Source organism: Artemia sp. Qi Xiang Cuo, chromosome 18 (genome assembly GCF_049724085.1).
Source record: "Artemia sp. Qi Xiang Cuo chromosome 18, ASM4972408v1, whole genome shotgun sequence".
Taxonomy (NCBI): Eukaryota; Metazoa; Arthropoda; class Branchiopoda; order Anostraca; family Artemiidae; genus Artemia; species Artemia sp. Qi Xiang Cuo.
The window spans coordinates 3,839,872-3,867,169 of NC_142811.1; the positions used below are offsets into that span (position 1 = coordinate 3,839,872).

Sequence of the window (27,298 nt, forward strand, 5' to 3'; positions counted from 1 at the left end):
TAGGGCACATCAATGTTGCTCATGCAAAACAGTGATTTTCCTTGTTGTTCAAGGTGGAGGACTGTAAGTTTCTTGCATGGGTTTTTGGCAATGGCGTTTCCAATAGTGCACTTTTCTTTTAGATCTGACGACATTTTGGAGAGGTTTCAGCCCGGGTTCGTTTCCAGGATTTTTTTTCAGAGGGGGGGGGGGGGGGGTTACAAAAGAATTTTTTTCGGGGGGTTTACAAAAAAACTTTAAGAAACACATCAACAACTTGTTTATATTCATTTTGTTACGTTTTTAAGAGTTGGACAAACATTTCGGGGAGGGACGGGGGAGTCAAACACCTTAACTCCACTGGATACGGCCTTGTTTCAGCGTATTTTTAGAAATTCCCATAAATTGTTTTTCAAGATAACATTGCACCATTAAGACTAATTGAAAATACAGATATCACTCCTGAATAAACTACAAATGGCAAGTTTTTCTCATAAGGTAGTTTTTTGTTTTTTTTTAATTTTTGGCTACTATGGGTCGCTGTTCATTCTTTATCTTCTATTTTGTTCTATTTATCTTCTATTTTTATCTTTATCCTTCTATTATTCGTTCTAGCTACCGCTGCAACCGCGAAAAGGGGTAAGGCCAATTATGATACTGTGGCACCAATAAATTCTTGTTACATGTTTTTTTAAATTCGTGTCCTGTCTTGAATAACGTTCCTCTCTTCTAAAAACCCTTTGGATCTAGATCTAGGTGGCTTCTAAAAAGGTGTTCTTTATTTTATTGGAGACCCTTGTAGGGCGAATCTCCCCTCTAAGAAGGGGCAAGTCTGAGTATAATATTTTTCAAAATGTCTCAATATGAGGGGTCCTGACCCCGAACCCCTTAAAATCATTTACGGTCAATGTTTCTAACAGTCTATAAACATTTTGAAATGTTTATTTAATTCTTCCTCACGACTGCTTTGTTTGCTTATTTAACCTTCAAGTGATTTTATGCCTACTTGATTTTGTAAAAGGACAAGGAACTCTCAAGGAAATAAACGCATGTGGTTGAAAACCGGCTAATTAGGATTAAGCCTAGTGAATGAAAAATGATTCTGTTAGCCTAGACAATGACCTAGGGTTCGATACCTTAGCATTCTAGCAAGGAATTGAAAAATGAATATAAATCCAAATCAAGACAAAACACAGGAATATGTTTCTTTAATGCCGGGGGAGGGGGCTGCTATTATTGATGGTTTCCTTAAAACGAAAAATATATCCAATTTTTATTTTTAAGACGAAAAGCATATCAATAATGATAGTTTGGCCAAGGAGAAACAGAGAATTTACTTGGGAAAATGTTGGGACAAAAAAAATTCGTGTTTTTACTGGCTCAAAATTTTACATAGTATCAGTGAGTAAATACAACAACGGGTAAAAAAGCGGGATTTTTGATTACCTTTCTGAAATAAGTTTAAAAAATAGTTTGATTGACATACGAAAATACATCACAAAAAAAAACTGAATTCAACCACAGTTTTTAATGCGGAAAAATCGGACAGTATTTTTTCTTCTTAGTTCAACCGTTTTTAATTGCCCTGCTTTCGAATTTGACTACTTTTAAGCCTCTGCTGGAATAATGCTATAAGGTTTTCTCATCTTATTAGCTAATTAATTAAAAAAAAAGTTTTTCTAAGGGAAGTAAAGAGCGAATTTGAAACTTTAAATGAACAAAATTACTGCTTCACAGTCTATTTAATATAGATCGATGAAACTATTGCAAATAAGCCAATTGATAATATTTCCCTATGTTTGTATGATTATAGGAGACTAGCGCTTTACTGAAAATACAAATTTTTTTTAGGGGTTTTCGTACAGTAGAAGCAAACCGATTAAGGACACTTTTTGAAAAAAAAAATAAAGCATTTTAGGATTGTTGCATCTTTGAGAATGACAAATTGCCCCCCCTAGCCCTCAGGGAAAGGGTTGTCAGTTATGCCCTGGGGACATACAAGGTTTTTATAGAAAGCGATGTTATGGAAATTTCAAAAAGGGCTAATTCAATCGGAAATTGAAAAGGCTAGTGGCCTTTTTAATAGTCCAAAGTGATTGAAGCGCAATTAGCCCCTCTCTCACGCCTATCATTTCCCCAAACACATCCAATCAAAATTTAGGCATATCCATTTTGTTCAACGAAGTTGAAAGTTCTGGAAATTAGGTCTTTGAGGATGATAACCCCCTCAGAGCCCTCAAAGCAAGGGTTGTAAGTTTAGCCATGTGAGTATGAAAGGTTCCTATTGAAAGTTTTGTCATAGAAACTTCAAAAAGGGCTCATTTCATTTGAAATTAAAAGGGCTAGTGCCCTTTTTAATGGTCGAAGTGAATGGATTGCAACTAGCCCCCACTCACGCCCACCATTTCCCCAAACATATCCAATCAAATTTTATAGATAGCCATTGTGTTCAACGTAGCTGAAAGCTCTAGAGATTATGTATTTGAGGATGACACCCCCCCCCCCCTCCCCCGAGCTCCCAGGGCACAGGTTGTAAGTTATGCCCCGGGAGCATATAAGGTTTATATTGAAAGCTTTGTCGTAGAAACTTGAAAAAGGGCTCATTGGATTGGAAATCCAAAGGCCTAGTGCCATTTTTAATAGTTGAAAGTGACTGGAGGGCCACTAACCCCCCTCACACGCCCATCTTTTCTCCAATCACATCCAATTAAAATTTTTAGATAGCCATTTTGTTCAACGTAGTTGAAAGTTGTGGAAATTAGGTCTTTGAAGATAACAGCCTCCCCCCCCCCCCACAGCCCTCAGGGGAAGGGTTGTAAATTATGACCTGGGGATATATAAGGTTTTTACAGAAAGCGTTAGTGCCGGTTTTTACAGAAAGCGAAATGGCTAGTGCCCTTTTTAATAGTTGAAAATGATTGAAGGGTGATCAATGAATGATTGGTGATCTCGCTCACAATTTTCCCAAACACATAGAATCAAAACTTTGAGATGGCCATTTTTTCCCACGTAGTTGAAAGTTCAGGAAATTATGTATTTGAGGATGACAAACCCCCCAGAGCCCCCAGGGCAAAGGTTGTAAGTTATGCCCTGGGGGCATATTAGTTTTGTATAGATAGCGTTGTCGTAGAAAATTAAAAAGGGGCTTCCTCAATTGGAAATTGAGAGGGGCTAGTGCCCTTTTTAATAGTCGAAAGTGATTGGAGGGTAACTAATCCACCTCTCACGCCCACCATTTCCCCATAAACATCCAATCAAAATTTTGAGATAGCCAGTTTGTTGAACGTAGTTGAAAGTTCTGGAAATTAGGTCTTTGAGGATGAAAAATCCCCCACAGCTTCCAGGGCTATGTTTGTGACTTATGCCCTGGAGGCATAACATGTTTTTATAGAAAGTGTTGTCGCAAAAAAATTAAAAAGGGCTCATTCAATTGGAAATTGAAAGGGCCATTGCCCTTTTTAATAGTCAAAAGCATTCGGAGGAAGAATACCCCTCCCCCACGCCCATCATCTCCCCAAGCATTTCCGATCAACATTTTGAAATGGCCATTTTGTTTAACGTAGATGAAAGGTCTGAAAATTATGTCTTTGAGGATGACAGTCCTCCCTTCAATGCCCTCAGGACAAGGGTTATAAGTTATGCCCTTGGGGTATATAGGGTTTTTACAGAAAGTTCTGTCGTAGAAGCTTCAAAAAGGGCTCCTTTTATTAGAAATTTAGAAGACTCTGGAAAATTGAAAATATGTTCTGAAAGGGCTGAAGTAAAATCTTCAGACTTAGAATCTTGCTTTGAAGCCGAAGAAATAGAATCTTTATGCTCTAACAATCTCATTTCCAAATTCTGGTAAGTACGTCCCACATATGAGCTTCCGCAAGTATATGGGGTCTGATAGACCCCACTTTGTTGCCCCAATGAAGTTAGGTCCTTCCCAGAATTTAGAAAACTACCCAAAGTATTATTACTCTTTGAAGCTACCTTCAGACCATTATCTGTAAAATTCTTTCAAGTTTTTCACTTAGCCCGGGTAGCCTACATATGGTAAGGAACAAAAAACATCCTTCTCCCGAGTTGTTTCCAAGACTTCCTTAGAAATCTCTAGGAATCTTTTTACTCTTTTTAAAAAAGTCTGGTTAATTAACCACTATGGATATATATTGCTTATTAGTATTTTTCTTAGAAAAGACAACTCCTCCTCAACAAATTTTGGAGAGCAAATACTGAAGATCCGGTCAGTTAAAGAAATGATCAATCCAATTTTTACTTGGCGAGCCGTACCGGAACTATGAGACAAAAATCTATTGTTATTTGTCGGTTTTCTGTGAATTTTAAAATCCAGACAATTTTCATTTTTTAAAAGAAAAACATCAAGAAAAGGAAGTTTCCCATTCTCTTCTAAATCAACAGTAAACTTTAAATCCCCCCAAACAATTAAGATGTTCCAAAAATCCTTTTAATTCCTCCTCCCATAATCCCATACTAAAATTATGTCATCCATATACCGGCCCCAAAAAATTTGTTTTAAAAAGCATGGATCTAACGTAATTGTTTCAATATTCTCCACAAAAATATTATCTAATAAAGGAGATAAGGGGGACCCATGGGTAAACCATTTACTTGTTCAAAAAACTCCCCTCTGAATTAAAAAAAAAAGATAACTAATTGCACAACCTTACTAAATACATAATTACAGAAACTTCCAAATCTGTTTTGCCACTAATCTAAACTAATCTAAATTTGCCACTAGAAAACTTCCAAATTTCTTAATAAAATTATCTACACATAGTATTGTGTGATTATCTACACAAAATTTTGAGATAGCTATTCTATTCAAAATAGTTTAAATATCATATAACAAGGCCTTTGGGGTTGAAACAATCTCCAGAGATTAGGGGGAAGGGTTGTAAGCTAGGGCCAGGGGGTATTTAAGGTTTTTATGAAATGGATGGTTGTTTAACTTTAGAAGAGCTTTCTCCCTGAAAAAGATTATGTCAATATAAAACGAACAGAAATTAATTAAATATCTTTTTCAACAAATTAAGTTTTTAGATAAAAGTAAAGAACTTCATTAAACCAAAATGAACAAAAATAGAAGCAAATGATCTACCAAGAATACAACTACCATAAATCAGTATCAATAAATAAATGAAACCCAAAACGAACAGAAATTAGAATAAATAAGAGTCAAACATAAAACGAGCAGAAATTAATATGAGTAGGGGTCTAAACCCCAAGCTTTCTAAAAGCCAGAATATAATTTGTACTTTACTGAAAAATTCTTTTTAATTTTTTCACTTTTCTAACTTTAAGAAATCAAAAATTAATTAAGGCTTTAAGGAATAAATATCAGCATATGTAAATTATACTGACCATACAGATTTTTTCAGTAAATTCATTCGATTTATTTTCAGTAAAGTGCAAATTATATTCTGGCTTTTAGAAAGCTTGGGGTTTAGAACCATACTAATGTTAGTTTCTGCTGGTTTATAGTTTGACTCTTATTTATTATAATTTCTGTTTATTTGGGTTTCATTTATTTATTGATACTGATTTATGGTAGTCTTTGTTGGATTATTTGATTCTATTTTTGTTCATTTTGGTTTAATGGAGTTCTTTACTTTTTTTTAAGAACTTATTTTGTCGAAAAAGTTTTTTTAATTAATTACAGTAAAGAGCCAATCCTATGTAATCTAAATCACGCTGTTTTTTAGGCTTTTTTCAAAGAAAATGTATCGTGTCAAGTCAATGCTCCTAATCTCTTCTTCGTGAGAAGCATATCTAAGCTTAAATACTAGACAATGATATAGCACTCCCGAGAACTCCCTATAATATTAAGCACTTCCGAGTGGTATGAGGACAAAGGAAATTATTTATTAGAGATGAAGTTAACGGGAAACTATGATTTTAATGCTCAAGTCATATAAAAGATTAAATTTAATCTTTATTTGAGGAAAAACCCAGCCAGGAAGAGCTTCCTCCCCGAAAGAAATAACGGGTATGCGATGTGGGACCTTCATCAAGCATGCAATGTGATGAGAACGCGCCCACCTCAAGATTTTCGTGCCCTTCAAGACCAACAGTCTTCGTCTATGGCAAGAATGACGGGCCTTCAAGACCAAAGCCCTCCATACAAGGCGAGAATGAGCCCCCTTCAGCCCTCCAGCATGAGGAAAATGCCTCCGCTTTACACGGACAGGATGTGTTTCTTTCAGCCCCCAAGCCCCATTACAGTCAAGCTGCAGGGCCTTCGAGAGCTGTGCCGCCTGCGCAATGTGAAGATGAACTTCCCATCTTTTTTGGGCCTCCCGAGCCCCATGGCAAAGTTGACAGTCCAATAGTAAGTAAAAATTTTTTATATTCTTTCATAAATCTTATTTATTCTTGGCAAAATTTACAGTTTTTCTAGCTAATGTATATTTTTTTTAGTCTACTATAGGGGCCCTGCCGATAGATTTGAGGGGGTTGAGAAGCCCCTCGCTCATAAGAGAGTAATAGCTAAAATAAGGCATTCCTTTCAGCCTAATAAAGGCTTTGAGGGACTTTTCGCCATTATTTAACGCTAAAAACTAAATTTTTACGTGAGATGAATTTCTCAGACTATTAGAACATTAATGCTATCTCCCATATTCAAAAAGTAACGCATTCCTTTTAGTTTACTATAGGACCCCTGTCGATAATTTCTAGGGAAAACCCCCATGCTCGTAAGAAATAAATCAGAGACAACGCTATAGCTTTGCCTATAGTAAAAGCCGTACGGCTCCAATGTTTTATCATTTATTTATTTATTATTATTTTTTTTTCCCAGAGACACTTCATATGGAAGGGGTCGTCGTAAGAACTTCAAAGGGGAAATCGAATTCAAAGGGGAAATTCGATTGGATATCGAGAGTTCTGGTGGACTTTTTAATTGTCAAAAGTGATTGGAAGGCAACGAACACCCCTTCCACGCCCACCATTTCCCCAAACACATCCAATAAAAATTTTGAGCTAGCCATTTTCTTCAGCGTAGTTGATTTCCAAATAGAAATTATGTTTTTGAGGAGGACACTCCCCCACAACCCTCAGGACAAGGGTTGTAAGATATGCCCTGGGGGTATATAAAATTTTTATAGAAAGCTTTGTCGTAGAAACTTAAAAAAGGGCTCATTCAATTGTAAATTCAAAGGGCTAGTGCCCTTTTTAACAGTCGAAAGTGATTGGAGGGCAACTAATCCCCCTTTCACGCCCACCTTTTCCCATAACACATCCAGTCAAAATTTTGAGATAGCTATTTTTTTCAACGTGGTTGAAAACTTTGGAATTTAGGTCTTTGAGGATGACAACACCCCCCCCCCCCCCCCACAGCCCTGTTAAGCTTGCCCAAGTCAAACTTGATCAAGGCCAAATCAAGCTTGAAACGAACAAAAATCACCACGAACAAGAGTTTGGGTATCGCATCCTTCTCTCACTGTAAAAGTCTAAAACCTAATGGGTCACTGGCACTTTACTGAAAGCTATATGCGTCTTGAACAGTCTTGGAAAGCATAAACAACATCAAATTGAATATTTGATATATAATGATATTAGTGGTTGAAAGATCCATCAGTTCAAGAATTAATTTCACTCTAATTTTATTTTTGTTTTCAATGCTGTAAGAACTGGAAAAGACTATATTTGTAATATAACTCGTTTTCTCTGAGGCGACAATGACGCAGTATGTTTGTCCTGATATTTATTACTACGTTGCTATTCTTGGACCACGACACTTGGGTTATGGAATGTACTCTTACCGGGGTCTTTCGTCAATGTCCGGTTACGGCCTCGGAAATTGTTTTGCTAGGTTTTTTTGCCCTGCAGTACCCCTGGCTAAAAAATATATTGCACCTGTTGCCGCAGATTTTGCGTCTTCCACACTATACGATTGGAGCTCTGGGGAGGATTTTAAAGAAAGTGTTTCACAAAATCTCAGGTCCAGTCTGCGATCCCTCGGCAAACGATTGAAATTATGTCAAAGCGGAAAAGTTTTAAAAAGGGCGAGAAACATCTCATCACTCATCAGTCTCAACTCAGGCCGGAAGCGTAAAACATCGCTCTTGTCAAAGAAGAAAAGAAACCAAAAGTAAAAATTATTAGATCGCAAAAGGATTTCTTTTCCTAGAAATGGCTTATCTACCACATAAAGAATCTCACCCTTCAGTCAACTCATCTCTAAATCTTTTCAATGCAGAAAACTTTAATGTGAGTGTAAAGCAGGGTTAGTTTGGACAATTTTGTCCGCAACAACCGCTCTCTGAAAACATTTATTTTCAAATTTATTCCAGTGGAGATTATTTCATAGATTTTAATTCCACATTTATAAGTTTGCAGGTGATTGTCAAAAATCTAACCATGAAAAACTAATTGCAGCCGAGGGGCTATCCCACGAAAACTATGTACTATACAATTTGTTTAGCCAAATGAGTGTCTACATAAATGGAAAGTTGGTGAGCACAAGCAATAATCTTTCGTAGATAATTTCCGAGACCAAACTACCTCTCCATGACGATAAAATAAAAGTTCAAAATAGGGATAGAATACTTTTTAATAGACAGTTGGTAAAACTAATCTAAACTAGTAGTGAAACTAAACTAAAAAACTAAACTTTTTTAGTTTAGTTTTACCACTGATGACGGTCACTGTCTATTAAAAAGGATTTCATCCCTATTTTGAACTTTTATTTTATCACAATAATCTTTCAAATTATGCAAGCTACATATAATTCATGTTAATGACTCCAATGTCCTATAAGCTATTGAGAGTTTTGGCAACTGGATCCGAATATAAAGCGGGCACTGATACTAGCAATATACTTAGAAATACGACAACTAAAGATTTACACTTGGTGGGGAAAATAAATTAATATACCTCAATAGTTGCCTCCCAATCTTAGGATTAATATAAGTCTACAACTCGCCCCGTCCAATTTTATTTTGCAAAAAGTACTTGGCACTATACCCGATGTAATAGTCTTTCTCACCTCTGCAATACTTCATGTACGAAAACAATAGGTTATGAGTTCTGTTGCTTTGGCAATTGAGAAATTGAGAGCTAGTGGAAATAATATTAAACTGCTCGTTTCAAATATAATCATGAATCAACGACATATTGCTACGGGTACGCGTACCTACACCTATTCGTCATTTATCAATGGTGAAATTCCTTCAAAACTTGCTTTGGCTTTTGTAAAAAGTACCAGAGCTGATGGATTATGGAACAATTCTTCACATAAATTTAAACTGTTTGGACTTTCATCTTTTGTATGTAAAGTAAGTTAAATTCCACTCTACAATTTATCCTTTGGTAAATCCTACAGGACCTTATACAAATTGACAATGCAATCCCTAAATCGAGATTCACAGTTGTTCGAAAATGGTATAATCAAAGAAATGTTTGCAAAAACTCATGGTATCATTTGATTGGATTTGTCTGGTACTCAAGATATGACTATTGTCCGAACGGACACAGTACGTTTAGAGTGTAACTTTATCGAACCATTGGAGGAGAGTATAGCATTAATTTCACTAAATCAATTTTAAACCTATTGGGAAATTAACCCTGATGACAGTGCTCTATTAGACTTGGCACCATGAACACAAATCATTTATTGGATTTGTCTGGTACTCAAGCTATGACTATTGTCCGAACGGAAACAGTAGGTTTAGAATGTACCTTTATTGAACCATTGGAGGAGAATATAGCATTAATCTCACTAAATCAATTTAAAACCTATTGGGAAATTACCCCTGATGGCAGTGTTCTATTAGACTTGGCAGCATGAACACAAACCAAATATTCAATGTATTCAATTTAGATACCTACATGTTCAAATACAAATCCTATTGTAAACCCTCGGATTTCCTCGAGAATAATCAAAGTGGTAACAATACCCTTGTCATTTTTAATAGATGTCTATCAATTGTAAAGACTGTTGACTGTGCATCTTTCAAACTGCGAAGAATATTGAATTTTTCTATCATCTTTGCCTACAGTATACGTTCTACACACCTCACTTCAAGAATTCGCTCGAACAACGCGAAATATTTATTATATAGAATTGAAGGTGGTTACAGGACATATCGACGAAACCCTGTGATTTTCACGGACTATTACGTTCTGATCTCCGATTTTGCGGGGATATTTACCGTGAGTGTCTTAGTATTTGTGATGACAATCCTTGATTTAACGGCTTTCTAGTTGAAAATACTCTTTTGTACCTGTATAATATAAACTTTAGTGCGCTAAGGGTGAAATACTTTAAAAATGTTTGTGAACTTGTTTATTAATAAAACTTGTATCTAAAAAACTCTGTGCCCTTTAGATTTCTTCTTCCACGTATAGGTAACTCTCGTTAATGATAAGTGGCGGCAGCTTGTCAGGATTCAACTTGTATTGATCATGGGAAGCAAAGTCAGGGTCACATTTTCTACAATATAATATAGCTTCATTTTTATTATATCTCTTCGTAAAGTCAATGATACTATTTCCATTCATATTATAAAATTCACGTGTTTCAAATTGCTTATTTGAAGCAATCTCGCACACAAAATTTTTATATGAAGAACTTCACAGCGATGTCTTAAAAACAACACTCCTTTACTATTCCAGCAATTGAAGCGTAGATCAGGTTTTTCTTCCCAGAACAATTTAAAACCACGACAATACCAGTGTCTTAAAAATAAACTGAAATCACTTTTAGGGTTTTTGTGATCATGCCAGAGTAAGTATTTTCCCGTTGATTACATTTATCATAGTGACAAATGGAGCATAGGAAACCTCTAGTGCGAGAGTCACAAACTTCTTCAAGACAGGAGCTACATTCTTTAATTTGCACTGCGTATCCTCTTTGAAATTTACATGGATTGTATAATCTACACTTTTCATTATAGTCACCAACAATAGTACAATTCTCACAGGATGACCAGATGCTCAATGTCTACAAACATAACGGACATGTGTAGAATACTTTTTCAATGTTGACTGTCTCACTTCCAAAAAGAAACTGACTCAAATTCAAAAAATGAATGTTCTTTGCTATCACTAGTTTCTTATTATGATCGCGTATTGGATCACTAGAGAAATGGGAAGAGTAACTGAAACTCTGGGTAATCTTCAAACAGATGCACAATGTCATTTTGTATTGTTTCAATTAGTATGTCAATAAATTAAGCATATACATCTGGACCACGACGTAGAAGTTTCATGCAATAGTCCAAAGACGGAGACCCATTTTTCATTCTTACGTCAATCATTCTCTTAGTGAAGATTCCCTTCTGCACTGGCAATCTTTGAAAATTATCATCTAAGATTAACCATTTTTCCAAAGTAACAAGATTCTCTATAATTTTCTGTCTCTTCACTTTACGCATTTTAAATCCTGACATTCTCACTACCGATTATAAACTAACAAGGATTCTTTCTCGCTAGTAACAAACTCACTCCTTATAGATTGATTAAGATCGTTATCTTCAATATATTTCACTAATGAATTTAATCCGTCTTGTAATCTTTGTGTATGCATTATATTTACTTTTGCTGAAAAGATTAACTATTCTTCCGACTTGAATTTGCTTAATGATATTACATATTGCACAAACATCTCATCCCATTCTAGGCTTAGCCGGCAACCCTTTGTAATTTTTATTGCAGTATTAGGCACTCTAGGTTTCATTTCGCCATTGCTAGCGCCTTCAATATCCAATAGAGTAAAAGCATCCATGACTAAAGAATAACATCGTTGATGTTGACACACTGAACTCTTTTTCAATACTGAAGCAAATCAGGCAACTCGCGTGTTGTTGACCTTCAAAGTTAGTTTTTGCCGGATTATAAAGCACCACCGGAACCAAAACAACTCAGGCACGACTCAAGTCACCTTCACCTGTAAATATTGGACTATGATCAATTTTTTTTATAACTGGGACTTCCCCGATTGACTAATGAGCAATATCAAGTCCTATTGTGTAACACCCGAACCCTATTACGTAACAACCAAGGAAATCCTGAAGTAAACAAGGCCTGGCTCTCGTAGGCTTTTTAAGTATTTAACACATGCTTCGTTTAGAAAACATTCTCAATTATGTAATATGCACCTGTTCTCTTAGAAAACATTCTCTATGACGTAACATGCACCTGCGTCTTGAAGAAGTTTAAAAAATTGTCGGACTGGGATTTGAAGGAATAGGGATACCCTTAAATTTGTTGAGTCATCACTACTTTCAAGTCCTCAGACCTTTCACTCCCCCCGAAGTACACTGCCTTCTGTCAGGGGCTGAAACACTTCATGGTGACGATTGAGCCCCCTCCTACTTGTTGTGAGGACTTACGTCGACACGGCTGAGGCATTTCAAAAGCTTCAAAAACTATAATTTTGGAAAAATAAAAAAAATACATGAAAAAGCATCAAACAACTAGACCTTAACGCCGCACCGGTTTTCTTTTCGGCTGCGATTAGCCGATTTTTAGGGAAAACGGTGGCGCGTCGCCGTTCAGTCGGCACGGCATCGGGGTCTACCACTGTATATAAATTTAGATCTAAATTTAGGTATTTATTTACTATCTGTAACACACGCGAAAAGCTAAGTTAAGTTAATGCTAAGGAAATATAACAAAATAGAATGAAAATATAATAGTTTAGAAACAAATTTCGGCTATATATTTGCACATTAGGGGGGGGGGTAAAGCATAGCATATATTAAATATGTAGTCTAACCCAGCCTAGGTACCTTTTTTCCCCCTAAACCCCCAAGAAATAGTTTAAATATTGTAAACGCAATGACAAACCATGGTTTGCAATCCAATTGTCTACTGAAAGAAACCCGTTTGACTGGTTTCTTAAGCATCTTCCCTATATAATATGGCACGTGTGTTGCAGATAGTACATAAACCCAAATTCATTACAGCGGGGTCTACAAACAACCCAATCTCTTTTGGATGTTAACAATCTTAACTGCAGAAATTACATTTCTGCAGTTAAGAAGGTTTTGCTGTGGCAATCCCCTGATATAAACAATTTTGTAATCCTTAGGCTACTTACCTAGGCTACCAATTAATTGAAAAAACCAAGTTTCTGCTGCAGATGTAAAGAGCGAAGTTGGAACTTAAAATTGACAAAAATTGGGGCTCCGCATATTACGCAAGACAGGCCTATATCTACAAAACTAACGCAAATAAACTGATTCCTGATATTATCCGATGTCTGTAGAATTCTAAATACTGGCACTATTCAGTTGAGCGCTAGTTTTCTATAATCCTACAAACACAGGGAAATAGGGAAGGCGTCATAACATCTAACTTCAGGAGCACTAACGTCAGGACATAGACAAAATCCGTCATAACATCGACAAAAAAATCCGTCAGAACCACTAACCGTCATAACATCTAAACTTTTAAAACTTTAATTTTTTGGGGGTTTAGAGGGGGAAAGGTACCTAAGTTAGATTAGGTTACATATTTGATATATGCTATGCTTAACCCCTGCACCCTGATGTGCAAATATGTAGCTGAAATTTGTTTCTAAACTATTATATACTTATTACTATTATATAAAGTTATAATTTGTTTGTCGATTTTATGACGGTTAGTGGTTCTTACGTTTAGATGTTATGACGTTTAGTGCTTGTGACGGTTAGTCGAAATGGTAGTACCCCAGGTAGCACCCCAGGTTTATTTGTACTAGTTTTATTGGTATATTTTAGAATAATAAATAATAATAATAATAATAGTAATAATAATAATAATAATAATAATAATCATAATAATAATAATAATAATAATAATCATAATAATATTACCCTAAAGTAATAATTTCTGTTCGTTTTAAGTTCCAACTTCGCTCTTTACTTCCCTCATAAAAACTTTTTTTTAAATTAATTAAGTAAAGGATTGCCAACATTGGATCTGATTATCCATATCTCTAATGAATAATCATTTCAAACATAAACGAACAGAAATTACCAGAAACAGAATTAGGTTTACCGCCCCTAAGCCTTCTAAGGACCAGAGCGTCATTTTTGCTTTACTGAAAACAAAATATATTTTAAGAATTTTCTATTTTATAAAGCCAATTAAATCTAAAATTACTGAGTCTAACATAACATATGAACATAAACATATATCAAACAGTCAGTTAACCTTCATTAGTTCTTTTCAGTAATTCTAGTTATTATGGAGATTTTATTTCTTTCGTTGATACTGCTTTTTGGACAAACAAAAACACACTACTTGAAAAGTTGAAATAATAATTGTTTTCAGTGAAGTGCAAGTGGCGCCCTAGCCTTTAGAACGCTTAGAGGCGTTAGCTCTTGTGGTAAATTCTGCCCGTTTTAATTTTGACTTGATTGTTCATTGCAATTTGTGTTCTTTTTGTATCTCAATCGATAGTGATTTCTGTTTAATCTAACTTTGAAAATTTATTTGACTTTATTCCTGCTCGTCGTTGCTTTTAGGCAGCTCTTTACTTTTCTTTAAAACAGTTTGTTATTAGAATTTTCGGGGTGGTCCCATTTGAGCGCTTTCCCATTTGAGCGCCACGGAATTTTGTTCCATTTGAGCGCCATGGAATTTTGTTCCCATTTGAGCGCCACGGAGTACCATTTGAGCGCCAAACCCAAAATTGTGATTTTGCGGTGGATGAAGCGTGGTTTGCTGCCACATTGACCTGTAGAAATATTTATTGCCACGAAGACAACGAACAAAACTGAGGATTTTATTGGGTCAATGGTTGTGAAAATAACTTCCATTTATAGTATTATAAACTAAGTAAATATATATAGTATTTATGTATACCATATATATTTACTACTAAAGGTATATACAGGTACTTATGCATTATGCGGTATCCACCGCTATATACTGTATGAGGAAAACAGACATGAAGACCCGTCGGTAAATTTTTCGCAGTTGATATTATTGACATAAGAATAAATTAAACATACCACGCGATACCTTTTTTATGCTCTTTCCAAATATAATAATAATTTTTTCTTATTTTAATTTTCCCCCCCCCCATATATAACCAAATTCCGGTTATTTTTTTGCACAGTCGGGGGGGGGGGGTCAAATTTATTTCTGTTGTTTCTGGGAGGTAAGTTTAAAATTTACCCCCACCCCCTAATGTGCAAATATATACCCTGGATTGGTATACATAGGGGTGGGGGTAAAATTCATTTCCGACAAAAATGATTATTATATTTGGAAAGAGCCTAAAAAAGGCATCGAGTGGTGTGTTTACTTTATTCGTAAGTCAATAATATGATTTGCGAAAAATTTACCTGATCACCTAGCTATATCACCTAACATACACAAAATATTATCGGGCGCTAAAATGGGACACACCTGAACTATTTAAAATACGGCGCGAAATTGGTAAATTCCCTTTGGCGCGCCATGGCGCTCAAATGGGAACGCGCTCAAATGGGATACACCCGGATTTTCGTTTCACTTAATAAGTAACAAAGACAGTGGGGTACAAGATATTATTTAGTATAACTGGCCAATATATTTTAGTAAACATTTTCTTAATGTCCAACCTAAATCTGCTTCAAAGCTAGTTTTTTTATAGGTATCCTTTAAGTGAAGTACTGTTCAAAAGTGAATGTCGAATAAACAAAACATCCACGTGAAAGGTTAAGAGTCATCAATCTTTTTGGTTAAGCGTTTGATGACTCTAGTTTTCACTTTCGTTTGGGATTGCATGGCTGAATGTGATGTCCCGTGGGGGGTTTCAAGGAATTGGGGGGTAAACATACCAATATGAACTAGTTTACCGTGCTAAGCAAGAATACCTTATATAAAAAAACCTTGAAATTGAGAACAAATCAGAATTTTCACGGTGTGATTTTTTTTACCTATAAAGCGCTAAAACATTTAAGTTCAAATGAGATGTTTTACTATAGTTTGAAAGTTCTGGCTCGATACGATCACCCTTGGGGTGATGGAACAATAATTGAGCTATCCATGCTAAAATGCGGCGTTACTGGATTTTCGAGATGGAGGATTGTAAATTTCAGTGTCTTTCAGCGTCATTACAGGAAAATCACTGCTCTATCTTTAAAATTTCTGACCCACCCTCGTTTTACCGATGAAAAAAAAAAAAAAATCTTTCATAATTGAGTTTCTGTGTGTGGAGCCAAGGTACAGGAATTGTGGGGAAAATCCCGTATCATGACTACAGGCCAACCACTGAGCAAGGACTAGTTTTGAAAAACTAAAGTTTTTCTGAAGAAAATAAAGATCAGAGTTGAAACACAATGAACGAAATTACTGTTCACAGTTTATGCAACATGATTATGAAGAAAAACGACTTGTGATGTTTCCCTATTTTTATAGAATTCTGATAAACTAGCGCTTAGTAAAAATTAAGCTTATTTGAGTTCGAAGCCTCAACTGTACGCAATTAACTAATTAGTTAATTAGTCTGTACGCAAATTTAACTAATTAGTGTCACTTATTTATTTTCACGGTTCAAAGTGTCAACACTGACGAAAATGTGGCACTGCCAAAAGAGCTTCACAATTTTGAAATTGACTGAAAGAAAAATCTTAGCAAATCGCGGATTTCGGATACGAACGGACCGAAGCCGGGTCCATCGGGTAAAAATATGGTACTGTTCTATACTGGGTTGCCGCCAGACCAAAAAATTTCGTAACGTCCAATTCTTAAAACCGTAACTTTTGATAGGAAAGTCTGTTTTCAAGGCTGGTTGCCTTAATTTCACTATCAAGAGCGGTACTTAAAGGGGGGAGGGGAGATTTGTTGCCTGTATGCGTTTATAATGCGTTTATAAAACCTGATGCCTGATGCGTTTATAAAACCCCATGCTACTATTTTGCATTTCTTGTTGTTTTTAATTGCCATTATTGGTGTTTTAAACCAAAAGTTGATGAACAATACGTACAAAATAAAAGGCAAATCAATAAACACAGGACAATTTAGAGCTTTAGAGAAAGAAAGACAGCCAGTTAGATATTTTTATTTCCAAATATCAATAAATACGATCTTAATAAATCAAGCTTCTTAAAAACACCCAATAAAATATTTTAATCGCTCCCTTCCAGTCTAATATTTTGGATTGGCTCAGTCTCAGTCTCACCTCCTATAGCTTCAAATTCGCATAGTTCGAACATGAAGATTTGAGCGGTTCCAAGTGATAGAGTTTTGTGTTGTTTTTATTTTGGCGAACAAAAAATATTTTAATCATTGTCATCAATTCTCGCACGAAACAACAGTTATTTTGCATTACATGCATTTTTCCGTTTGTACTTCGAATCGTCCCCATCAACCGCAATAGAATCAGAAATAAAAGAAGAGCTCACACAATTCAACCATACGAACGTTACTATAAAGCTATTTTGATGGGTCTCATAAGTCCAGGCACGTAAAAAGAATTTTTAGGGGAGGGGGTCAGACAATAAAAAAAATTAAAATCATTTTCAAAATGAACTACAAAGTAGAGAATATTTTTTCTCAAGAATATATGAATATAAGTGAACACAAGGGGCACAAAAAGCATTGGGTTTTACATAACATAACCACCAAATTTATCTAGGTTTTAAATGCATAAACGGAAAAAGTCGATGAGTTGAGGAATACAAATAAAAAAGATCAAACTATGCCAAAACGAATCGATTTCTTGCCCCGAATTTTCACTTATATTTAATATTTTCAAATTGTTAATTTTCCAATTTAAAAAAAATATAATGTCTCATCCAAGATTACAACCTAAGTTAACACAGCCTCGGGATGTGCTCTTACCGTTTTGCTATACTGATGAAACTGGGAAGTAACTGAACATTCGAAAGTGGTTGAAAAATAGTTCACAAATTAAAAAAAAAATTGTGTGACAAAGAAATAAAAGAAAGATGGAACAAAAAGATCAGTGAGTTAATAAAAATGAACTGGAAATGATTTAATTAAGAAAATTAAGGGGGATGATCAAAAACCTATAATTTTATAAAGAAATGCCGAGAAATTTACGTTTTCAGGGGTTTGGGGCCCCAGTCCAGCCTGCGTGGTCCCTATGAATCAGTTTTTAAGTAAACTGTAAACCTACCCTATACAGATACAAGACTGTTATCTTCTTCATAAAAATGGGTATTACTCTAGTTGTCGTTTCCTAGAGCCAATTATCTAGTGATTCTTCTTTTCTGATGAAAACATTCTAAACACACAAGCAGTACCATTAAATTATTTATTTTATACTATGTCCAAATATCATGGCCTCTTTTCTGAAAGTACACCCACCCCCCTGAAGGTCCGGGATATAGCTCTGGGAATATATTAAAAAAAAATCGACACATAAAATTTTTACTTTACAATATGAAAGAACAAGAAAAATTGTAACAAGAAAAAATGTCATCACAAGATTCGCCACAACGATGAAATGTGTTTATACAGTTATATATGGGACCGCAGATGGGGAGGGGGGTATAATGTCAAAAAAGTGACCATGATATTTGGAAAAAGTTTAGCATAAAATCTAAAATTCCGGCTCAACTAACCCACTCTCATCCTCAATGCTAAAGTACAACCCAAAAAGGGCTCATTTTCACTGTTTTATATATTTTATCAATATCAGGTGTTCTATAATACCATATAAAAAGAACAACTTTTGTATATAACCCGACACTATGTCCATCCAATCAGAAGGGGGGGGGCGAGGTTGTTACAGAAAGAATAATACATATATGATCGGTACTAGTAAGCTGATACACGCGCAAGATAGATGCTAAAGGCAACTAGTCAAACGGGTATCAGTCAATGGAGAATTGGTTCGCAAAGCGTGGTTTGTCATTGCGTTTACAATATTTAAACTATTGTTTATTGGGGTTTAGGGGGGGAGTACCTAGATTAGGTTACGTATCTAATATATACTATGCTTTACCCACCCACCCCCTTAATGTGCAAATATATAGCCCAAATTTGGTTCTAAATTTTTATATTTTCATCATATTTTGTTTTATTTCATTAGCATTAACTAATGAAACTAGCTCCTTCTCCATTTTAGTATGACTGTTAGCTCCTTCTAGCTCCTTCTCCATATAATTTTAGTATGACTGTTAACGGAACAAGATTCAAAGTCAACTGATGAAACTGAAAGTTGGTGAGGTGACTAACTGACTATTGTCACTTGTCACTAAACAAATGATAATCGTATGCTCATGAGAGAGAATGTTATCTTAACTTACTATACGAGTAAGCGAAGTGGGTATTTTCTCATCCTAATAACTGAGTGATTGTTTGATAAGATAAAATGACCGCGAGGTGAAAAAATGTTGATACTCATGTCAGTGTATTTAAAATGGGAACAGCGGATTTTTTTTCACGGGGGAAAAATAAATTACACAGATAAACTTCGATGTGGGAATAAAGTGCGAAAAAAAAGAGTAGGATTATGGTAGGACACAATCTGGAAGTAAGTATACTATTGTGCTTACCGTTTGAAAAGCAGCCTTAAAAAAATTGATTCTTACGCTATATTACCAGTGTTTCCACTTCAAATTTTTTCAATCCCTAAAAGGCTGGTGGAGTGGAAAATCCCTAAAAATCCCTATTTCAATACCAAAATCCCTAAAATTTTCCCCATTTTCTGACTTCTTTCCAAGTTACAAGGAAAGACTTATTAGGCTGACTTTTAATAGCATTTGTTCAAGCCGACTTATTTTGCAACTCAAGACCTTTTACTTGTACCAAAATGTCTTCTTTTAACGTTTAAAGCAATGCTTTGTGTTTATCGACTAGTTAAATTCGGTTTTAATTTATAAAGTCCGTGTCCAGATTTGAGATTCTGGACCATATGAATATATTTTATTTATTTGTTTTTCTGTTCCATTATTTTTTCTTTCTATATTTCTACTTTTGTAAAACACTCGTTTTAATTTGAATTGGTACGAAGGATTGGCATAAATGATATCCAACTGGTCGCTTTTTCACGCAATATTTTTGTTTTGACTTTTTTTATATTGAGTTGTTAATTTGAAGCAGAGTATAGAAGCAAAAATGAATAACTTAAATCTTGAATTAAGGACAGCGCCTGCATTTTGATCTTTTGAATTTTTTGATTTGAACGAATGTAGACTGCTACCTGGCTCCCAGTTTTCCAGAAAATACCGAATGTAGACGCACTTTAATTTGTATTCAGAAAAATTTAATGAGAATTACCAAACAATAAGATTTAAGAGAAAACACCAAATACTTTTTTTTTTCTCTCTTTCCTTGTGTTACTCCACTTCATTTTCTGTATAGTGGGTCAAAAATAAATTATTATTATTATTATTATTATTTACTAAGATCAGTACCCCGAGTCGGCGTTGTCGTCGCCATCCCCATCGTCTTTATAAATGTCTCAAAAAGTGACGCATTCGGACGCAGTCGCATCGGATTTCACGGACTTCATTTTTTTTTCTCTTTAGACTCTCGGTGAACGTAGGGGGCCTTTACGCTTCATCCCATACTTGACAGAAGTCGTCGCAGCCAAAGTTGCGTTTTTGAGCCCATTCCTCTTTTCATTTTTTACTGTTTTCAGAACGCTGAAAAGTCTTTCCACAACGACATTTGAGCATAGAAGTCTAAAAATGAACCGAATGACATGAAGAACGCTAGTGAACTTCAGCACTCCACTGGGTGTCTTGATGGATGCCACCCAGTTCCAAAAATCATACCTTCAGTCCTTCCTTGTTGGTTATTTTGTTTCAAATTTCGCGGGTCTATCCAAGTCCGACAAAAACAAGAATGTTTGTCTATCGCTTTTGCCGATATCCCGCCGTTGTATCCAAAATCCCTATTTCTATATCAAAAATCCATAAGCTCGGCAAGGAAAAAGATGGAAAATCCAAATTTAAAGGTAAGTACTAAAGTAGGTCTAAAAATATTAGAGGAGAAAAATTCAAAATAAAGTAGTCTACTCTAAAATATAGTAGAAATGGAAGCACTGCTATGTGCATACTGTCTACTACTACTACTACTATAATTGCTACTGCATCTACTACTACAACTGGTACAACTACTACAATTATTACTAAGAAGCTAAGGGTGTTAAGTTTTTTTTTTTTGGGAATGTTAACGGAGATGTTGAGCTAAATCGAAACTACTGCTACAACTACCTCCCAAAAACATCCATGATACATGATACAAACTTGACTTTTTAGAAGTGACCATCTAATGTACCAGTACTGGAATTTCAGCATTCAACAAATACAACTAGCTATTAATTGCAGGTGATTCATTGACCAATTGCCTTTTTCAAAGCATTTGAACTGAAAATTTTATTGTTTAAATCAGTTATAACTAAATGAGCCATTTGATTCTCAAAGTGTTGCGGTAACAGAAGCTAAACTTTTTATCCAATTTTTGTTGCAATAGGGCATTCACTCTTGAAGCATTAAGACAAACAGGCACACTTCAATGCAAAGAATAAGGGGTGTTGAGGGAGAGGTTATCCCTTTCATAGAATGAAGTATTTTTTGATGGTTTATGGTTTTATCAAAACTTTAATTTCACGAAAACAAACATTTCCGTTTTAATTTCATGTTCGAGGTTATCTCGTATGTGTCAGATGGATGCCCCCCTCAAACCAAGGGGCTTAATTTTCTATGAGGCAGGGGGCAACTGCCCCCTCCAGACTCTAATCCCCCCGAATCCAGTTTTCCCCACACCCCAGCTGAAATTTAATTTCTGCAAACAATCTTCAATCTTAATCTATCTTAGTCAAAAATCTATCTTAGTCAAAATTAAGATAAATCTGCGTAATTCAAGCACCCAGAGAAACAGGTCAGTTCTCTTTGTTTTATGTTTATCTTTATGGCTCTATATGGCTGACTTTTAACTGTCATTTCACTTGATTTGGGAAAATTGGCTACAACTCCCCCCGACTCCCCTCCCCCCTCCTAGAATTTTGTCGAAACTATTCCCCAGCTCAAACCCCAGTCATTAATAAAATATATAGCCCAAATTATATATTTCCCATCTATTCTGTCACTTGTCTTTGTCTTGTCTCACGTCAAGCTAAAAGAAACTAACGAAGAAACCGGTTCTATTTAGCTTCTGTATACATAGGCGCTATAACAGACAAGTACCGAATTTTAAGTTCTACTACCCTTTTTAGGTAACAATATTTTGGTCGCACCAGCTATAATACCAATAGTGACTAATATACAATATTTTTTTTACAATTACAATATAACAATATAATATACAATATAATATAATAGGCATATACAATATAATATAATAAAGACATATACAATATAATAGACATATACAATATAATATAATAAAGACATGTACAATATAATAGACATATACAATATAATATACAATATTAAATTGTAAGAAATACGCTTTAGTATTACTCGAATTGAAGATCAAATTAGAAACAATATGAACTTCTCTATACAGGCTATTTTCCTCCAAGTAAAGAGTGAACCACAGCCTATAGTAACCAAAAGTAAAAAAACGCGTTTTGAAAAAAATGCCTAGTGAAAAAGAAATTGTCATCTGACTCAGGAATGGTAACTATTATTTCGGTTCGTCTCAAAAGTAAAAGTTTATTGCGAAAAGAAATGTATGGTGATTTCGAAAAAAAAAAACCAAACCCCTTGACAATGGCGTCACATCAAAATGAAAAGTGTACTATTAGAATCAACATATTTAAAAACCATACACAAGGAAATTACAGTCCCTCTCCTTCAACAACAAGGAAAATCACTTTTTTGCATTGGTAGGACTGATCTGTCTCCCGTTTTTTTTGTTTTTTTTTCAGGCTTAGCGGGTTAACACCGCTAGGACATCGTAGAGAGATGCTTAATGACTCATGCAAAAGATTTTTCTCATATCTAAGTGTTTTTTATAAACTCCGCCATCTGCATGTGGCATATGGCACTAAAATGGTACTTTTTGTGCCATTTCTCTAGGGGTGGCACTAGCAGGCTACCAGAACATTCTAGACAGATCTTATATAGCTCATATAAAAGATATTGCTCATATCTACGTCCTTCATATAAGTACCACCATCAGCAAGTTCCAAATGGCACTAAAACAACACTTTTGGTGCCGTGTTTAAAGTGGAAAAGCTGGGGCTATGGGCTAGCAGAACTTATAACAGTGATGTTTAATGGCTCAATTGAAAGCTATTGCTCATATATACATGCTTTTTTTTATTATAAATTTTACCATTCGTAAGTGCGATATAACACTGAAAACAACACTTTTGGTCCCACTTCTTAAGTGGAAAAGCTCTGAATTACAAAAGAGGTACTATTGTACTAGTTACGTTTCAGAACCCTTACCTGAAGGTTTACAAGAATCCCTCACGTACATTCCCCCTCCCAGCCTTCTTAGTAAACTTCATAAATCGTCTGCTCATCAGTAAGCTACTGAAACATTAGCAGGTTACCGCACCATCGTAGATAGATAGTTAATGGCTTAGTTAAAAGCTATTTCTTATGTTTACTAGATTTTTACACATCCTACTGTCTATTAGTTTGATAGCACACATAAAAAATGTTGCTCATATCTAAATTCTTCTTATAAATTCCACCATCTGCAAGTTTCAAATGGCACTAAAATGCTATCAAGTCAAATTTATAAAAAGCGATTAGGTATAAATATAAGCTTTTAAATGAACCCTTAAGCAGATCTCTTTTGTTACAGTAGCCTTCTTATTTCTGCTAGTCAATGGGTGATTTATAAAGCCCTGTCTTTATTATGGCTTTTTCAGGCGAAGTCGGCCGAGTAAAAACAGCTTTTCGCTCATAAAAAAAACATTCCTGAAAAACATGTATTAATTTGTGAAGTATGGATAATGAACTTTATGTTATAGACTGAAAGTTTTTTGTAGCTGTCAAGGTTGTTTGCAGTATTTTCTAGAGGTGTCTTATCTCCCCTTGATAGGTGATAATTATAAATTATATTAAAAATAAGTTTTCAACTGTAACTAAGGAGTGAGATTAAAACTTGAAATGAACAAGCATTATTCCACATAAATAAAAAAGATCCTGGCACCGTTGTTTCTACATTAAATTTTAGTCAAAAACGAACAAATATTAACTTAAAAAAAAAAAAAAACAGTTTTTCCGAAGGAAGTAAAGAGCGAAGTTGAAACTTAAAGCGGACAAAAATTATTACTTCACAGCCAATCTAATATATATCAATAAAACTAGTACAAATAAACCAAATAATTATGTTTCCTATGCTTTCAGGATTATAGAAAACTAACGCTTTACTGAAAACACAAAATAATATAGTTTAGGCACAATAAAAGCAAACCAATTAAGGACACTTTTTACAGAATAGAAATATTATAAATCCCCTATAGGATCAATCTTTTTTAAGATAAAGCAACAATTCATTTTAGGATTGCTGCTTTATTTGTTACGTTTAATTTGGAATCACTTCTGAACAATCGTTCAGTTCAATGACTGGCTCTTGTTTTTGTTTTGATAAGGACACGTCATGATTAGTTTGTACACAAAATCGAAGTAAAGCAATCTTGATAGTATTAAGACTATAGACTAGCTTTAGAATTGTACCATAGCTTGAAATTCACAATTGCATAGAGATAAATAATCGGATTTCCAGAGTTGATATTATGTCTTATTTGATCTTCATTTCAAGTAATACTAAAGCATATTTCACGGTTGCAGCGGTAGCTGCAACCTAGTAAAGAGCGAACCACAGTCCATAGTAATCAAAAGTTGAAAAACGTGTTTTCAAAAAAATTGTCAAGTGAGAAAAAATTGCCATTAGATGCTGAATAAGGAATGGTAACTATTCTTTCGGTTAATCTTAGAAGTAAAAGTTTATTGCGAAAAGAAATTTATGGTGATTTCGAAAAAGAGCCTGAAACCCCTTGAAAATGGCGTTCAATCGAAATAAAGGCACCATTGGAATTAGCATGGTCGAAAACCTTTTGTAGGATAATTACAATGACTTTTTTGCATGGGTAGCACTGATCTGTCTCCCTTTTTTTTCTTTCTCTTTTTTTTTTCTAGAAGGGCTAGGAGGTGGCCAGAGCATCTTAGAGAGATGTGTAATAGCTCATTCGAAAGGGAATTAAATTTTTAAGTGACCAAAAAGACTGAAGGGCAAATAGCCCCCCCCTCCCTTCAGGCCCATCCCCCAACTAGTCCTATAAAAATTTTGAGATAGCCATTTTTTAAACATAGTTCAAAGGTCCAATATATATGGTTTTGGTGATGATATGCCCCTCGATAGTCCCTGGGGAAGGGCTGTATGTGGTATCGGGCGTATCGATATCGCGCGTATTGGTATCGCATGTATCGTATCGGGAATATCGGTATCTGCTGTTGTCTTTTTCCTTCATTTTGTAGGCTCATTTTTTAAAGTATTTCCAGGCAAGGTATCATGGTTGCAGCGGCAGCTGCAACCTAGTAAAGAACAAACCACAGCCCCTAGTAACCAAAAGTTAAAAAACGCTTTTTGAAAAAAAACTGCCAAGTGAAAAAAAATTCCATCTGACACTGACTCAGGAACGTTAACTATTATTTCCGTTCGTCTTAAAAGTAAAAGTTTATTGCGAAAAGAAATTTATGTTAATTTAGAGAAAAAGCCTCACATCCCTCGAAAATCGCTTCATATAAAAATGAAAAGTGTACCATTGGAATCAACATGGTCAAAACCTTGTACAGGGAAGTTACAGCCCCCCTCCCTGAACAACAAGGAAACTCATTTTTTTTTGCATCGGTAGCACTGATCTGTCTCCCGTTTTTTTTTGTTTTTTTTTTTTTTCAACAGGTCAGGTGGGCTACCAGAACATCATAAAGAGATTCTTAATGGCTCATTCAAAAGCTATTTCTCATATCTACGTGCTTTTTATAAATTCTGCCATCTGCAAGTGCCATATGACACTAAAAAGGCCCTTTTTGTGCTATTTCTGATATGGTGGCACTAGCAGGCTACCAGAACATCGTTGGTAGATCTTTCATAGCTCATATCAAAGATATTGCACATATCTACGTCTTTCATATAAATCCCACCATCATCAAGTTCAAATGGCACTAAAAACGGCACTTTTGGTGTCGTGTCTCAAGTGGAAAAGCTGCACTGTAAAAAAAACTCATCAGTGTTTCCATTCCACATTTCCAACAAAATGTTTTGATCGAATTCAAACAAGTCAAAAACTAGATCCTATTTTTCTGTTGGAATTGTGACTTGCTTATTTAATTCAAACGAGTCACAAAAAAATCCAATTTTTCTGTTGGAATTGTGACTTGCTACCAAACCTAGGTACCTTTTTTCCCCCTAAACCCCAAAAAACTAAAGTTTAAATATTGTAAACGCAGTTAGAAACCACTGTTCGCAATCCATTTTTCCGTTGAGAGAACCTATTTGACTAGCTTCTTTTATCATCTATCTTGCGCGGCTTACAGCTAATAGAACAGTACCGATTCTACTTTAGCTACTTTTGGCTATCTGGAAGCCAAAATGAAAATGAAATTAGGTTAGGAAAATGAAACTTTCAGGAATGGGTCTACAGGCTAAAGTATGGGTACTTATGTACTACCTGGAACACACGCGAAAAATGGAGTTGGGTTGATGCTAAGGAAGTAAAACAAAATAGGATAAAAACATAATAGTTTAGAAACAAATTTCGGCTATATATTCCGTGTGTTTCTAAGATTATACAAAACTAGCGCTTTACTGAAAACACAAAATAATATGGGAGTTTTGGTACAGTAAAAGCAAACCAATTAAGGACACCTTTTATAGAATCAAAATATTATCAATCCCTTTTAGGATCAATACATATTAAGATAAAACAACAATCCATTTTAGGATTTTCTTTATTTTTTTATATTTAATTTGGTATCACTTCTGCACAATGGCTCAGTTCTACGACTGGCTTTCGTTTTGGTTCTGAAAAGGACATGTCATGATTAGTTTGTGTACAAATTCAAATTTAGGCCATCTTGCTAGTATGAGGACTATACAATAGATTTAGAATTTATATCATAGCTTGAAATTCACTCTTGTATAGAGAGAAATAATCGGATTTCTAGAGTTCATATTATGTCTTACCTTCTTTTCAAGTAATACTAAAGCATTTTTCTTACAATTTAAGACTGCATATTACCCACTATTGGTATTATAGCTGGTGAGAGCAAAATGCTGCTTGACAAATTAACCCAGTATTTATTTAAGCTGTTTAATTACTTCGCGATTATTAAGAAATATATTGTTTTACACTTACGTTTTTAGGATAATTGTAATTGTATACTGAAAGTCACTGACGTCACAAATGGTGTAAGACTAAAAAAAGCTTTATATATTCGTCTAGTATTGTCAGGCT

At 35.0% G+C, this 27,298-nt stretch overlaps 1 protein-coding gene across 3 annotated transcripts in view; it reads left to right on the plus strand.

Moving 5' to 3' along the window:
* Positions 1-27,298, plus strand: part of LOC148941131 (uncharacterized) — a 169,471-nt gene that overhangs the window by 135,245 nt on the left and 6,928 nt on the right. For 2 of the 3 annotated variants that reach the window (XM_089103991.1, XM_089103992.1), the window contains one exon: positions 5,927-6,313. In XM_089103991.1, the coding sequence (XP_088960117.1) occupies positions 5,999-6,313 (315 nt within the window). In that variant the 5' untranslated portion in view covers positions 5,927-5,998. Of the gene's footprint in view, positions 1-5,926; positions 6,314-20,515; positions 20,834-27,298 lie in introns of all 3 variants that reach the window. The other variant, XR_016143251.1, reaches the window with a different exon arrangement.